This window comes from Dasypus novemcinctus, chromosome 8, assembly GCF_030445035.2.
Source record: "Dasypus novemcinctus isolate mDasNov1 chromosome 8, mDasNov1.1.hap2, whole genome shotgun sequence".
In the NCBI taxonomy this organism is placed as follows: domain Eukaryota; kingdom Metazoa; phylum Chordata; class Mammalia; order Cingulata; family Dasypodidae; genus Dasypus; species Dasypus novemcinctus.
The window spans coordinates 78,983,299-78,998,681 of NC_080680.1; the positions used below are offsets into that span (position 1 = coordinate 78,983,299).

At 50.7% G+C, this 15,383-nt stretch overlaps 1 protein-coding gene across 2 annotated transcripts in view; it reads left to right on the forward strand.

The window, feature by feature from the left end:
• The window catches only part of DNAI1 (dynein axonemal intermediate chain 1), a 64,757-nt gene that overhangs the window by 36,161 nt on the left and 13,213 nt on the right, over positions 1-15,383 (forward strand). For both annotated transcript variants that reach the window (XM_058302006.2, XM_058302005.2), the window contains exons 10-13: positions 1,867-1,951; positions 5,939-6,056; positions 6,332-6,375; positions 15,071-15,318. In XM_058302006.2, the coding sequence (XP_058157989.1) occupies positions 1,867-1,951; positions 5,939-6,056; positions 6,332-6,375; positions 15,071-15,318 (495 nt within the window). The remainder of the gene's footprint in view (positions 1-1,866; positions 1,952-5,938; positions 6,057-6,331; positions 6,376-15,070; positions 15,319-15,383) is intronic.

Consider the following 15,383-nt stretch of genomic DNA (forward strand, 5'->3'; position numbering starts at 1 on the left):
CAAAGATCAAGCAAGAATGGGGAAAAGCTCAGAGGCCACAAGTTCAGTGAGAACCAGTAGCAAGATGTGGCTGCCCAAGAAGTATAGTATCCAAAACAAGGGAGGTGATGGTCCACCTCTGAGCTCTCCCACTTGGAGCACATCTAGAGCCTTGATGTCTCTGAGGAACAGCAGAGGGTGGTTAGGCTGAGAGCTGGGTTTCCATCTTGGCTTTGCCACTTATTAACTGGGGGACCTTGGGTATGTTTCTTGACTTCTCTAAAACCTTTTTCCTCATCTGTAAAAACATCCTAATGACACCTGCTTTGCTACTTTGAAAGACTGTTGTGAGAATCTGACTTAATGTATGTGTAGCCCCTAACACAGTAGTTGCTTGTTCTTGATCAATAAGTGACAGCTATTGTTATTAATATGCCACGGCATGGGTGATGGAATTGGGGAGGACTCACCTGAAGGGCTGACCCAGAGGAATGAAGCACTGTCCTCCTATATCAGAGGAGCTATCACCAGGCACTCAGTTCTCTGTGGCCAGAGGACAGAGCTAGGACCATAGGTAGAAGAGCCAGGTGGTAGGTTTCAACCAACAGGCTGTCTGACCTACAAGATGGTCTCTGATGTGGGGGGAGTCAAGCTTTCCAGGAAGCTGGTGAGGGCAGAAAATTCCTACTTTGAGTCTGGGATTGGGTGAGTAGCAGGAGCCAGCTGCACTCTGAGGACTGTGATTATAAGACTCCAACAAATGTCCTCATTGGTCAGTTTTCTGAGATAAATTTTGAGTCAGAGTTTGAAGTCTGGCAAAAGTCCCTCAAAGAGCAGTTCCCCAGATGTGAGCTCATAGGCGTCCTCTGCACTGGTCTGCAGGTTTCCTCGGACATTACTGACACCATCACAGTGGGCACTGGGTTAAATATCACATGAATTCTTATATTTAATCCTCACAGCAACCCTGTGAGGAAGATGCCATTATTCAGTCCTATTTTATCATGAGGACACTAAGACACAGAGGAGTTAAGTAAATTTCCCATGGATGGCACCCAGCTCCTAATTGGTGGACTGGGATAGGAATGCAAGTCTGTGAGTCTCCAGAGCCCATTTTCTTAACCACTCCCAGGAAATCTAATCCTCATGGACCACCCGCTCAGCTGGTTCACTTTTTCCACCTGCTCCAAACTCTGGGCCTTTCTTGCCAGTTCCAAACACTTGGCTTATCTATTAATTTGCCAAATGGTTCACCTTGTGGATTTATGGAATTTCATAGAATGATGATGAGCATTTTCCCTGATATGAAACTTCCTGCCCTCTCTCTTGTCTGGGCAATGGGCAGAGCCCTGGATTAGAAGTCTCTGTTCTGCCTTGTACTCCCTGTGTTCAAGCGCGTCTATTTCCCCTCTCTGGGCCTTTGTGTCTTCTTCAGCCTTTAACTAAATAAAGGGGGCTAGACCAGGTCTTGAATGGGAGTCTCTCATTTCCTGGGCTGGTGACACCTCTTTGTTCCCACCAAAGAAACCTCTTCTCTGCCCTTGTCTGCTCTCCCCTCCAAATATCCTTCCTGGGCTCTCTTTTCTATGCCCTGCTTTGTGCTCAGAGACATGCCTTCTGAAACAAGCTCAGAATGAAAGAGTATGAAGCAGTTGGATCCAAGGGCCAGCTGTGACAGTGCAGATCTCTTGTGCCCCTTGTTAGGTGTAAGTTCTCAGAAGGGGTTGGTAGGGTGAGCTGGGCCTTGAGGCATGGGGAGATACCTTTACAGAGCTGCCTGGGGTGGGCAGTGTCAGAGGGGTATTGCTGAGCCAAGAGGAAGTCTGGGTTATGACTCAGGGCATATGACCTTGCTTATGAGAACCTCTGGCTTCTATATCCTCACAGAGTGATGACATCACCAAAGTGGCCCAAGCTGCTAAAATAGTGGAGCGGATGGTCAACCAGAACACATTTGATGATGTTGCTCAAGGTAATAATGAAGTGCTGGGAGCCACTATTATTGACCATACTGAAAATCCCTTATAAAAGATCTGTCTTTGAGTGTCCCACACTAGGTCCTACAGGTGCAAGGGAAGAAAAAATAACCCCTCCCTTCTCAAGATGTCACTGGAGAGACAAGACTTATGCAGATCAACCATAAACAATGACATAAAAAAATAATGGGGGTGGTGATGAGATCTTAACAAATGGTGAAGCCAAAACACCTGTACATTAGTGATACAATGTGACCTTTCCAAGTCCTGGGAGGCAAGCAGAAATTATTATCTCTACTTTACACATGAGGAAGCTCAGGCCAAGGCCTGCTGGCTTGTGAATGGCAAAGAAGACCCAAATTTTGGTCTTGACCTTCCTAATCCTATGCTCTGTCTTCTACTCAGTGCATCTTGGAGATGATATAAATGATAAGCTGAAAAAGATAGATAGAAGCTACTCTAGGGATTCTCAAGAAGGGCAGAAGGGGGAAAGGGTGAGTGGAGGCAGTCAAAGAAGGCTTTGGAAATGCCATTGATTATATACTTTAGATGGATTGTATGGTTTATGAGTACATTTCAATAAAATTGATTACTAAAAAATAAAAAAGACTCCGGGGGGAGCTAGATGCTGAGGATAAATGGAGTTTGAGTGGGAGGATAGCAGGAAGGAAGGACATTCTGGACAGGAGACAGACAGCACAAACAGTGACCTGAGGTGGAAATAAATAGGAATGGATTCTGGAGACAAGAGGCACTAGGCTCCATGACCCAAACAAAAGCTTTATTGGGAAGAGGTGAGAGTTCAGGCTGAAGAGATGTATGGGCCTTTAGTACCAGGGAATCTGAGCTGTTGCTGCAGGCAGTTCAGAAATATAGAAGTCTTCCAGGCAAGGACACAGCTCACTGAGAGCAGGTGTGATTGGGCAGATTGCAGGAACAGAGGTGGGGGTGAGGTTCAGGTATGGGGTGGAGTGGGCTGTGTCACACTTCACCCAGCCTGTGTCAGAGGGGATGGAGGAAAAGGGGGCAGTTATAATAACTGAAAACAAACACCTGCATTCACTGGGAAGGCCCTAAGTGCCAGGCATCCTGCTCTGCAATTCTCATGTATTACTTTTTATTTTTTTACCAAAGATTTATTTTTTATTTATTTCTACCCGCCCCTCCCCCGAGTTGTCTGCTCTCTGTGTCCATTCACTGTGTGTTCTTCTGTGTCCGCTTGCATTCTTGTCAGCAGCACCAGGAATCTGTGTCTCTTTTTGTTGCGTCATCTTGCTGCATCAGCTTTCCCTGTGTGTGACCCCATTCCTGGGCAGGCTGCACTTTTTTCGTGTGGGGCAGCTCTCCTTATGGGGTGCACTCCTTGCATGTGGGGCTCCCCTATGCGGGGGACACCCCTGTAAGGCATGGCACTCCTTGCGCACATCAGTACTGCACATGGGCCAGCTCACCACACGGGTCAGGAGGCCCTGGGTTTGAACCTTGGACCTCCCGTGTGGTAGGTGGATGCTCTATCCATTGAGCCAAATCCGCTTCCCCTCATGTATTACTTAATTTCCTTCTCATAGTCACACTGTAAGGCAGATACCAATATTATTTCCACTTTATAGATGAGAAACTGAGGCTAGGATGTCACCCCTTGTTCAAAATCATAGCAGTTGTAAGGAGGGGAATCAGGACTCGAACACAAGCCTTTTTAATCCATAGCCCAAATACTCAGCACTATGGCTACACAGCCACTGAGCTGGCAGAGACTTTTCAAATAAACACACTCAGCAGATCTATCCTGGTGATTAATTAGTGATGAGGTGAAGAAAGAGATTGATTCAGAATGCTTAAATCCTGGGGGCCTGGGAAATTCTGGTGTCTTTGACAGAGCCAGAGAAACAGAATCCTTCCCAGGGAATGTATAGCGCGTTCCCAAGTGGTTTGTATTTCCCTAAGAGGTTGTGCATTTATTTGGAGCAGCTGCCTCCCCAGAGCTGGCAGCTCCTTGCTGTTGGCTAGTCTCCTTTGCTGACAGCCTAGGGCTCTTCTTGGTGACTTGATGCTCATTGCTCACCCATGGGACATAGAAACCAGAGCTGCCAAGACCAGCAACCTAAACAAGCCCCTCGTTATCATTCAGGCTGGAAAACGACCTTGAGTGCTTTTCAAAGCTGTCAAAGTGCACAGCAGCTGTGAATGAATTTGTCACTCACACAGCCTGGCTTCCTGAAACGCAGCCTCTGCAACCGGCCCACCAAAGGGCTGCAAACCTGATTAACATCCATGGAGAAATTGGTCTTGGCGAGCCATTTTCATTTAAAAGAACACAGTCACATGAAAATGCATTGAACTTGGATTTTTTAATTGCATACTCTTTTCCCTTTGGGAAAGTGTAATCATGAAGAAGAAGTGAAAATAGAGGAGCGTTACCAATTAATCTCCTCACTGAAATGAGGTATTTTCAAAGATAGCCTAAGCTGGGGAGCTCTGATGTGATCAAGGCTCACGCCTCTCTGACCACAGGAATCTTTTTTGCTGAGACATTTTCGAGGTTTGAAAGTAATCCTCCCCAATCTCAAGGTGTGGGGCATTGTGAGACAGGCTGGAGCAGTGCCTGGGCATGTCCTTGACCGTGCTGGATGAGAGAATTAATTTTCTAATGAGGCACCCTTTGTTGGAAAGAGGACTGAGACCCATTTCATTTCTGTTAATGTATTTAAATGCATTCTTAGAATAGTCACTGGGTGTCCACTTTGTGGCTGACCCTGAGCTAGGCCTAGGGGATGCAGGATGAATATGACATGCTTCCTGCCCTCCAGGAGCTCCCTGGTGGCAGAGATGGGCAAAAGGAAATAAAGGCAACACTGTGTGACCGACATTTCAGCAGAGGAGAGGCAGGGCTGGAACAGAGGAGGAAGAAAGAAACTCTGCATGACTAGAAAGCAAAGACCTCACAGAGGAGGAGGACTTGATCTGGATCTGGAGTGAGTAGGAGCTTGCTAGAAAGATGGTGGAGAAGGACCTTGTAGACGTGGAACAGCATGTGGAAACACAGAAGACTGGGGCACTGTGGCTCATTGACACTATTTGGTTTAGAGGGTGTGTGGATAGCTGGCTGGAGATGATGTGGGAGTAGTGGCCAGGAGCCTTGGTTTGACCAGGGAGAGTGGCCACTAAGGGAGTTTCAGGGGGTGGGGGTGTGGCGAGGTGATCACCCTGGTAGCTGTGTGGAACATGGACTGGAAGAGGAGTTCCTGGAGGTAGAGAGAGCAGTTAGGAGGATGTTGTAATAATCCAGCATATTGGGCCTGAACCTGGGTAGTGGCTGTGGATTTGGAGAGAAGTCAGTGGATTTAAAAGATCATTGGAAGGGAAATGTGAGAGGTGGTGGAAAGATGTCTCAAAGATGACCCAGGTTTCTGGTTTCGACAAGTAGAAGAATGGACTTCTACCTAAGTCAGAGAAAATGGGAGGCAGACACAGTTTAGGGCAGGAGATGAAGTTAAGTTCTAAGAGTCCATGGGGGATCCAGATGGCTTCACTGTGGTGGGGCTTGGCAGTGGAGTTGAAGACGGGCTGAATTTTAGAGATTTAGGAGGCAGAATGGACAGAACTATTAATCAGCCCGTGCAGCTAAACCCCTAAATTTTTGCTGCTCCAATGTGAACTTTCTGAAGTGTTGGGGAGCTCATGTAGGCAACGGCAGCAAACCTGGGATTTCTCCATGCTGACGTGGTTGCTTTATTGTAATCTACCTCCAACAACAAGAACAATAGCCAACAAACACATAGAGAGCTTCCTCTGTGCTGGGCACTTTTCTAAGGAGTTTACATATATTAATCAATCCTCACAACAGCCCTTTGAGATAGGTATTATTTTTATTCCTACTTAGAGACACCAAGAGCTTAATGCCCAAGAGATAGCTGGTAAATGGTGAACCTAGATTTGCCACAAAGTGGCAGCTCCAGGGATGACTCTGTCTATGTGTGTTTAAGATTTTAAGTACTATGAGGATGCTGCTGATGAGTACCGGGACCAGGAGGGTACGCTGTTGCCACTCTGGAAGTTCCAAAACGACAAAGCCAAGCGCCTGGCCGTCACCGCCCTCTGCTGGTGAGTATGGGTATTGCAGCAAGCCCAAAGACCCGAGCACCTGCCATGTGCCAAGCCCTGAGCTGGGCACTTGTACTGCACTTAACCACTTTGAGGGTGACAGACTGCAGAGTGGAAAAAGTGGGGCTGGGGTTCTAATGGGATTGTGGGATATTTCTAGGTTTCCCAGCTGAGCAGAACAGTAGATGGCTGCAAGGCAGGCACCAGTATCCTAGCTTGGCACCAGATAGGAAGGCCCACGTCCCTGGGCCAATGGGTTCTTATTTCTTTTGCAGGAATCCAAAGTATAAGGATCTGTTTGCAGTGGGACATGGCTCCTGTAAGTGATCTGGCTATTCATTCATTTGTTCATTCTACCAGCAAACACTAAGCCCCTAATCAGTGCAGGGACACTTTACCATGTGTAAGAAATACAAGGATGACTGGACATGGTCGCTGCCCTCAGGGGGCTCAGAGTCTAACAGGGAAGACCAACAAACTTACCAGCCATTAGTGCTGGGCGAAGAAATATTCCGAACTGAGCCCAGAAGGAGTTATTCTGGTGGAAAAAAAGAGGGGGAGAGCCCTTCTGGCAGAGGACCCAGCATATATGAAGGTCTGGAGGCATGAGGGACAGGGCTGGAAATGAGACTGGTCAAAAGGGCAGGGTCAGTTCCAAAGGACTCTGTAAGCCTATTCCAAGACGCTTGGACCTTCTCCTGGGGGCAGTGGGGAAACCACTGAGGGAATCCAAGGATGGCAGAGAGGTGAACAGTGCAGGGAAGGATTGTGGGCATGAGGCTGGAGGCCGGGAGACCAGTTAGGAAGGAGGCTGTGGCAGGATCTGAGCCATGTCTGTGGAGTGGACAGGGAGAAGAGGATTTGAGCAGCTGTAAGGGGTAGGCTGGACCAGATCTGGGGAGAGACTGGATGTGGGGGCTGAGGGAGGGAAGCATCGGAGGTCTCCCTGCCTCCTCTCAGGCCTTCTTATCCAGCGGGGAGCCCTGGAACAAGAGGGGTGGGCCTGAGTGCTTGATGTTCAACACTTGGCCACTGCACCCTGGGAGCCCACTGTTGTCTGTTGTCTGGGCTGTTCCTGCCCCTGCCAGTAACCAGCCCCAGGCAGGGAGGCAGCCCTGTGGTCACTGTCCAGGCACTTGGATTTCCCTTCATGTTCCTCAGGCCTGACAGAAGCCCCGACTTCTGCTCTGGCCTGGACGTTCTCCCTTCCTAACAGGAGAGGGCCCCACACTTCACGTTAGCTGCAGCTCCCCTTGGCTAACAGCATATTCTCTGACCAGGAGGATCAGCTTCTGCAAACAGAAAAACCTTTCCCTTCTCCAAGCCACTGGCTGCCTGGCAGGCATACCAGCTCCTGGGCTCTGTCCCTCAAAATGCCTGTCTGCCCAATCTTTGACCGGGTCGGAGGTGGTGGGGCGGCAGAGTAGGGGAGTGGGGGTGGGAGTGGGGGGGCGAGGAGGGCTTGGTGTTTATCATTCCTCTCAGGGAGGAGTCCTTGGAGCGGCTCCCGGTCTCGTGGTCTAGGCCGCCTTTGAGGATGCCCTAAATGCGGTCTTTGTGTCCCCACTCTTGGGGGTGGGCTGCTGCCAAGCAGGAAGCACCCTCCCCCGCTGGCAGGGAGCTAGCACATTCCTCCCCCTCCGCGGCAGCTCCTGGCTGCAACAGGGCGTGCGGGTTAGGCAGGCCCTCCCGGGAGTAGACGGGGACACCTCTGTGAGGCTGCTCTCAGCCTAGGTGCTCTGCGCAAAGGACAGAGGTGGGGAGGGCGGTCCCAAGCAGGTGGGAGGAGAAACTGCTTCAGCCATTCTCCTCCTAGCCAGGGCCAGAGGTTGGAGTCATGTGGAGGGCAGCCTTAGCCAGGAGCAGCTGCGAAAAGTAACCAACTCCCGCTTCTCCCCACCCCAGGAACAGATGACCCCAAGCCTGCCCTGCCCGGCAGCCTCCTTTGGGCAGGGAGGAGCCCAGGGAGAGTCCTTTTGTCCTTCATTGCTCCTTCTAGCGACATCCACATTCTACACATGCCTAGTAGTGCCCACAGTCAGCTGCAGACCCTCTGACTGAAGAGTCACTTCCCAGTGGTAACTCAGGACCAGAAGTCCTGCTGAGCCTTGGTTTCCTTCTTGGTGCTGTGGGGAGGTCGACTCCTGTCAGGTGTGAGGTACACTTGAGAATAAAGACACAAACGTGCCCTATGAGAACAAGCACTGCTGATACATCTGCCTTTGGTTCCCCTAGTTTTCCTGCAGTGCCTGGAGGGGCCTGAGCAGAGAAGGGGTCCCATGGGGACAGAGGAGGACAAAACTTCCTTTTGCCTGGAATTCCCAGATGTTTGTTCCATGACCCAGGCAAATAAGACTGTGGCAGGAATAGGTATCCTTAGGAAGGACCAGGGCCAGTGTCCCACTTTTGGGACAGGGAAGTTTGGCTGAAGCCAAGCCGAGAGTAAGCAGGTAGGGACAGGCAATTGCCTGCAACAGCACAAAAGCTCTCACACCTGCCTCCCTTTCTGGCTGCTGGGTACTGGGGGCGGGGGAGGGGGGGGGGCGGGCATGTCAGGCTACGAAAGGGCAGAGACTGGGATGCCCCCTAAAGTCAGATTCTGTGTTCCCAGCAGAGTGGAGAAAGAAGCTGTCAGCGGTGGTGGCAGAGGTAGGAACTTTAGAGAGCAAAGCGAGCTTGTCCAATGGAGATAGCTCCTGGGACAGGCAGGGCAGGACTTGGAACTGCTGGGGTGCAATTATGTCAGCCTGCTATACTGAAGGGTCCTTTGCAGCCCATTAGCTGATTCATAGCAGCCAAATGGGGGCTCCACGTGGTCTGTCATGCAGGGATGGAGGAACAGATCCCGGATACTCTGTGTAGTCCTGACTGTCTATCACGGGGGTTGGGGCAGGAAGCTTCCAGTAGGCTATGTCTTGAAAGGGCAGGGGAGCCAGCTGCCCCTTAGCCTAGGCTCCCTCTGCAGGCAGTGCCCTCCAAAGGGACCAAAATCCCAGCACTAAACCCACTCCCGTTCTGTTCCACTGCATCCCGGCCTGTCCCTGAGTCTGCCCAGGCCAGAGATCCACATGTAGAGATTTAAATCTCCTGATCATTTATTTGTCAGCTTCACTAATTAAACAGTGTTAATTTCATTTACTGAAAATGGAAATTCATCCACCTCATTTCTCCCCGTTCATCCTCCACACACAAAATCCATCACTCCTCAGCTGCAGGCTGCGTAAAATTTAAAGGACTAATTATGTTGTCAGGTCTCTTTGTAAATACAGTCCATAAAGGCCACTGTGCTTGCAGGGTTGTAGAACAGGGGCATTCCTGTTGTTAGTTTAATTACTGGTTAGTTATTTAGGTTCTCAAATGTTTGCCTCATTTTCCCTAAATCAAATTAAATATCCCATTTGATATATTCTGTCTCTGAGGCCGTGCTCTTTTTTTCCCATACAGTTTAAATGACTTCTAATCACACGAGAATACTGAGAATGGTCCAGCTGCCCAGGAGGTTGAGTCCAACCTGGCACCATGGCCTCTAGGCCATGCTTGGGGTTTGGAACCCTCTAGCAACTGATGCCATTGCTTGGGGCAGCCTTGGACTGGTCCCCTGCCTTTGGGGACTACGAAAATCATAACACAAAGGGCATTTCTGTTCCTGGTGTCAAAGCTGGCAGGGCTGGAATGTGGGAAGCTAAGGGAAGGTTTTGTTATTGTCATCAGAAGACCTGAGGGTCATTGAATCCATTCCTTGACTTCTAGAGGGCCTCTTTCCAAACTATCTTGGGAATAAGTGCCATCTATGGGGGCCTTTCCCTCTGCTTGCTGAAAGTAGAGTTTGGATCAACCTTCCCCAACTGCCTGCTACTATGTTAGTTTCCTTTTGCTGCTGTAGCAAATTACCTCAAACACAGTGGATTAAAACAAACAAAATTATTATCTTGCAGTTCTGGAGATCAGAAATCCTAAATGGCTCTCGCTGAGCTCAGATCAAGGTGTCAGTAGGGCTGCATTCCTTCTGGAGGCTTGAGTACAGGGAGCCATGCCCTTGCCTTTCCCAGCTTCTAGGGGCTGCCGCCTGCATCCCCTGACTTGTGGCCACTTTCAAGCCAGCAATTGCATCACTCCAGCCTCTGCTTCTGTTATTTTCTTCTCTGACGCTCCTGCCTCTCTCTTAACTTGATAAGGACCCTTGTGATTATATCGGGCCCAGAGGGATAATCCAAGCTAATCTCCCCATCTCAAGGTCTTTAATTCAATCATATCTGCAAGCTCCCTTTTGCCATACAAAGTAATATAGTTACAAGTGCCAAGGATTAGAATGTGCCCATTTTGGGGGCCATTTTTCTGCCTACCATACGCCTCCCCCTCCATGGGCCTTCTGCATGATTTATTAAGGGCATCATGAAACAGCTGCTTGCTTCCTTGGAACCAGCCCTGGGCTGGACTCATTTGAGATGCCATAGTAAGAGAGGAAGAGGCCGGCTGTCCAAGGCTGGCTTGGCATCTTTGTCACTGCAGCTTGGCATCTGCTTCCTCAGTACTGACTGCTGACCTGGCTTTAGTCTGATGCCCAAACATGCCCTCTGCCTGTTTTGTTCTCCCTGAACCGAGAGCAGGAGCTCAGAGTTCTCCTGACAGAACTTTCCAGATTGGCCCCCAATATGTCATACTGTCACCTGTTGGGCAGGGGTGGAGCTGCTGAGGCTGAGGACCCACGGCTGGTTGCCAGTTCAAGAAGACATCGATCCATGCTCCTTATTGTTCAGTGCACTGCCCTCCCAGGGCTCCAGCAGAGGAAGCTGAAGTCAGTCAGAGCTTTGGTCTGTGATGGAATTAAACCACCCCTCCCTGCTACTCCCCTTGCCCGAGACCATGGCTTTCTCAGAACTGCCAGATCAGTCTCTATTAGGGGGATCACTGAAGGGTAGAGTCAGAAGAGGCCTTCGAGATTATCCCACTGAGTAGCGTTAGCAGGAAACAATCCTATCACCTGAGAGTGCCAGCCTGCTGGGCCATGCCAGGCCATGCTCACTGCATCCCTTGATGACAGGCTAAGGGACAGCCAAGACCTGCTGACAACCACCTGTGATAATGAGATGTGGGGAGAGCAGTTCCTCAAGGGGGACACCCACAAAAGAGAGAGCCCTGGTGGCAGGATGGTCTGGAAGGCCTCCTAGAGGAGTGGGCCCCAAGAGCTGGTAGACTCTCACTAGGCAGTGTGGGAGGGGAATCTAGTGCAGCTTAAGGAAGCAACATGGGCAAAAGTACAAAGTAGGGCAGAGAGCTACAACCTGGCCTACAGCCTCCTCCCTCCATCTCAGATTCACTGACCAGGTGGTTTTTATTTTTCCATCTCTCTGTCTCTTGTCTCTCTCTCTCTCCGTTCCTCTCTCCATTCTTCCTTCCCTTTCTCTGGCCTTGAGGAACCTGAGATTCCTTCCCTGGCCTCAGACTTCAGAGTTTCTGCCTTTTTACACAGTGGAGAGTAGGGTCAGGGGCCTTCACCTGTGTTACTGGACCCTCCAGGCCTGCTCTGAGGAGCCAGTGAATTCATAGGATTTAAGACAGGTACTCCAGGGGCCAGGAAGAGTCTGCCTTCTGTAAGCCTTGAGCCTGATGGGGTTCTAGACTTACTGGGAACTGAACCAGCGTGGATGACCTGGATACCAATGTCACACTGGGTCTGTGTGTGAGCTGGTTGGTGATGCCCTACTGGAATGCTGGAGGGCTGGGCAGTGATGCCAATACCAGGTGAGGCAGTCACATAGGGATCGTGAGTGGTCTGAGCAGAGATGTCATTTTAGGACTGTTGGAAGATCGATGAGATGGACACTGGGCCTACTGGAGGCCTGAACCAGGTTGTCAGTCATGAATTCCAGTGGCCTGGGCAATGATGTTATGCTGGGGAAGCTAGAGGTCTGAATGACGGTCACATGCTGGGACTGTTGGAGGTCCAGGCTGGGATGTCACACTGGGCATACTTGGAGAACAGAACAGTGAGTTCTCAGAGGGATCACTGGATTCAGGGATTAGGAGATCATAGAATAAGTTGGAATTGAGAGGAAGCCCCAGTTTAAAGAGGGTTTTTGTTGTTTTTTTTTCTTTTTCTACTTTCCTGGTATGGTTTGGGAATTCAGGAAATTATGGTCTAGCCATAATTAGCTGTGATCTTAGTAGGTCAAGGAGGGCTCATTTGGTTGTAAGTAACAGAGACCACTAAAGGTAGGTTAAGAAAGTGGGGCTTATTGTCAGGATGCATGTGGCCTGGGAACCTAAGGCAGGCTTTATGGCCTTAGTGTGGCTGGTTGTTCTGTGTGTGCCTATCTCATCATGTCCATGCTTCTCTCTGCACGGTCGTTCTCTCTTATCATGCTGGACTCCCCTGTCCTTTATACATTCTCTAGTCCAGATCCTGGAGGGAGCCAATTGGGTTGGCTTGTGTCAGTCATCACCACCCCATGGCATCCAGTGCCCCCTTCCTTTTCTATCTCCACCTCCATGTAAAGACCAGATTAGTGCCATCACCCTAAGTAGGATAGTTTCAGCTTAAAAAGGGGGGGAATGGATATCGGGTATGGCAAACGCCATGAGAGATGTGTATAATGCACCTGGGCACAACATTTCTGTCTTCTTGGCCTCAGTTTGCCACTCTGTAAAACCAAGTCTGGTTTCTAATCCCAGTGGTTGTGTGAATGGATCAGAGATGTCCTCAATGCCGAGTTACTATGCTAGCCCAGGGTTTCCTACCTTTCTACCTTTTTTCTTGATTCTACTGGTTGTATGACTCTGTGCATGTCAACAGGGGGTGCTTGGGGTTTATCTAGAGAAAGCAGGTCATTGCTGCTGTTCCTCAAGGGGCCAGGTCTTATGTCACAGCAAGAGCAAGTGTGAAGGTGATTCCCACCTTTGCCCATTGGTACCATAAGGAGAGCAAGTGATGCCCGGCCTGAGCATCTGTTGCCTACCTACCCACTGGTTCATTCACTCTTTGATTCACCCACTCATCCAGGGTCACTCTTTCCTGGTTTCAAGGACAGACTGGACTTCAGGAGCATCAGTGGCCCATCTCTGGCCTGGCAGGATTGTTAGTACTTTGACTCTCTGTTGAGGGGTCTTTCTTCATTCAACTGCAGACACTGTCTCTCTCATCAGACTAGGGGCTGCTGAGGGTAAGCCCGTGTCTAGAGTAGAGTCCTGCAGGGTAGCCCAGGGGGAAACCCAGATCAGGCAATCAGGAGTTGCTCAATGAACAAAAGGAGCTCCATGTGAATGACACACTGCCCAGTTCAAGCCTCTGGTGGTCTTGGTGGGAAAGCCATACACTTCACCACCCTGTAGATCCCACCCTTGCAGAGCCCTCAAGGCCCACCCTCGAGCCCCACAGGGTAAAGTACTGCCAGCTCCCTGCTCTCCCCATCCCCCTACCTCAAGGCCAGCTCCCTTTTGGCTTGGTGATAGAGCCAGGCACAAGGAGGCCCTCAAGCTCCTCCTCTTTGTTAGGAGGCTTACTTTCCCCAGAGCAGAAGCATTTTCCTTCCTGAATCACTGTGCGAACCCTTCCCAGGCTCAGACTAGCCCCTGGCACCTTCCACCCCAGTTGCAACCCCAGGTGATCAGGGGGAAGGATTCCTGCTGGGAGTCTCAGAGCTGATGAGGATTAGCCCTAAAAAGGCAAACGGGGGGAGGGAGTCCCCCACAGACTCTTCTGGGCTGCTCTTCTGGGTATGCCAGCTTGCCTCATCTTCGAACTCGAAGGCCAGCCTGGCTCCTGGCTGCTCCCTACTTCCTAGCCTTGACTCCCAGTCAGCACAGAGTGCCTGTGGTGGGGATACCTGGGAGTAGCTCAGCTCGTGCCCTGAGCTCTCCTTTCAAGGAGCCCAGCCCATACTGTCCCTGAGTCCTGCCCGGTCACTTATTCTCTTGAGTAAGAGGCAGCCTGAGAGATAAGAGGGAGAGAATGACTCAGCAAAACTAGCCAAGTTGGAGGTGCTTCCCTGTCCCTCCTGCCCATGGGCTCAATACTCCAGAACTGGCCACTTTACTCAGAGGGCCCAGTCTGCAGTTACCAGGTATAAAGGAAACAGACTTGGAGGGGGAAGGGTCTTCATCTCAGCCAAACAGCTGCCTTAGCACAGGGCCTCCAAGGTGGGGGGGGGGGGGCTGCTCTAGCCTCCTACCTCTCCAGCTCCAGCTCTTCTGAGAGATCTTCTGAGGACTGGACTGGTGGCAGGAGAGCTGGACCAGAGGGCACTGACTGTGTTCTGTGCAGTGACTGCATATCAGGATGGACACCAAGTGTGCAGAGAATGATAGAAAGTGGGACGTATGCCTGTGACATGGGGAATAACCAGGAGGAGGATCCTTGCTGAGTGATCCATTGTTGATCACCCAAAGTTGTGCCCAGGCCAGAAGGACAGCAGAATGAGCCTGTGGAAGCCTGATGGGCTAGCCTGGGGTTTCTGAATTCAGAGAGCCTACCTAGGGTTCAGGTCATGACTGGGGATGGTGGGGCCAGAGGATATGGGAAGATGCCCACAGGTGGCTAGTTGAGGACTCATTACAGACAATTCCATTTTAGCCCAAGCTAAACCCCTGCCCTTAACTGTGAGGAGGGAGGAGGAGGGAGGGGCTATGTTGGCATTAACCAGGCATCTACAGAGGAGAGCAATCTGAAGCCCCTCTGAGGGTACTGTTTCTTCCCAAGCCCACTGCATATACACATTCTATAAACTTAGCACTCTTTGAGCCTGCATCCCTCCTCCCTATGCTTCAGGGAAAACAAGATTGACTATCCGTCCTTCAGATGAACCTGGTCTTCTTGACTGGTTGTTGGATCCTCCCCTGAACCCTAAGAGGGGGTAGGCCAAACCTCATGATACCATTTCATAGACAGGGAGCATGCAGCCCCAAGAGAATCCCAAGCTCTCTGACACAGGCAGAACAGGGCAGGGCCATGTCCCTCTGGTGGGAGGGGGGCAAGGGGGCTGGATCCTCCAACCGAAGCAACCCGTCTTCCCTGGCAGATGACTTCATGAAGCAGAGCCGGGGCATGCTGCTGCTTTACAGCATGAAGAACCCCAGCTTCCCCGAGTACATCTTCAGCAGTGAGAGCGGCATCATGTGTCTCGACATGCATGTGGACCACCCCTACCTGGTGGTGGTGGGCCACTATGATGGCAATGTGGCCATTTACAACCTCAAGAAGCCCCACTCCCAGCCCTCCTTTCGCAGCTCAGCCAAGTCCGGCAAGCACACGGACCCTGTGTGGCAGGTCAGCCCCGAACCAGGATGGGAGAAGTGTGGATGGGAGTAATGCATGGGTCTGGGGGCCACTGA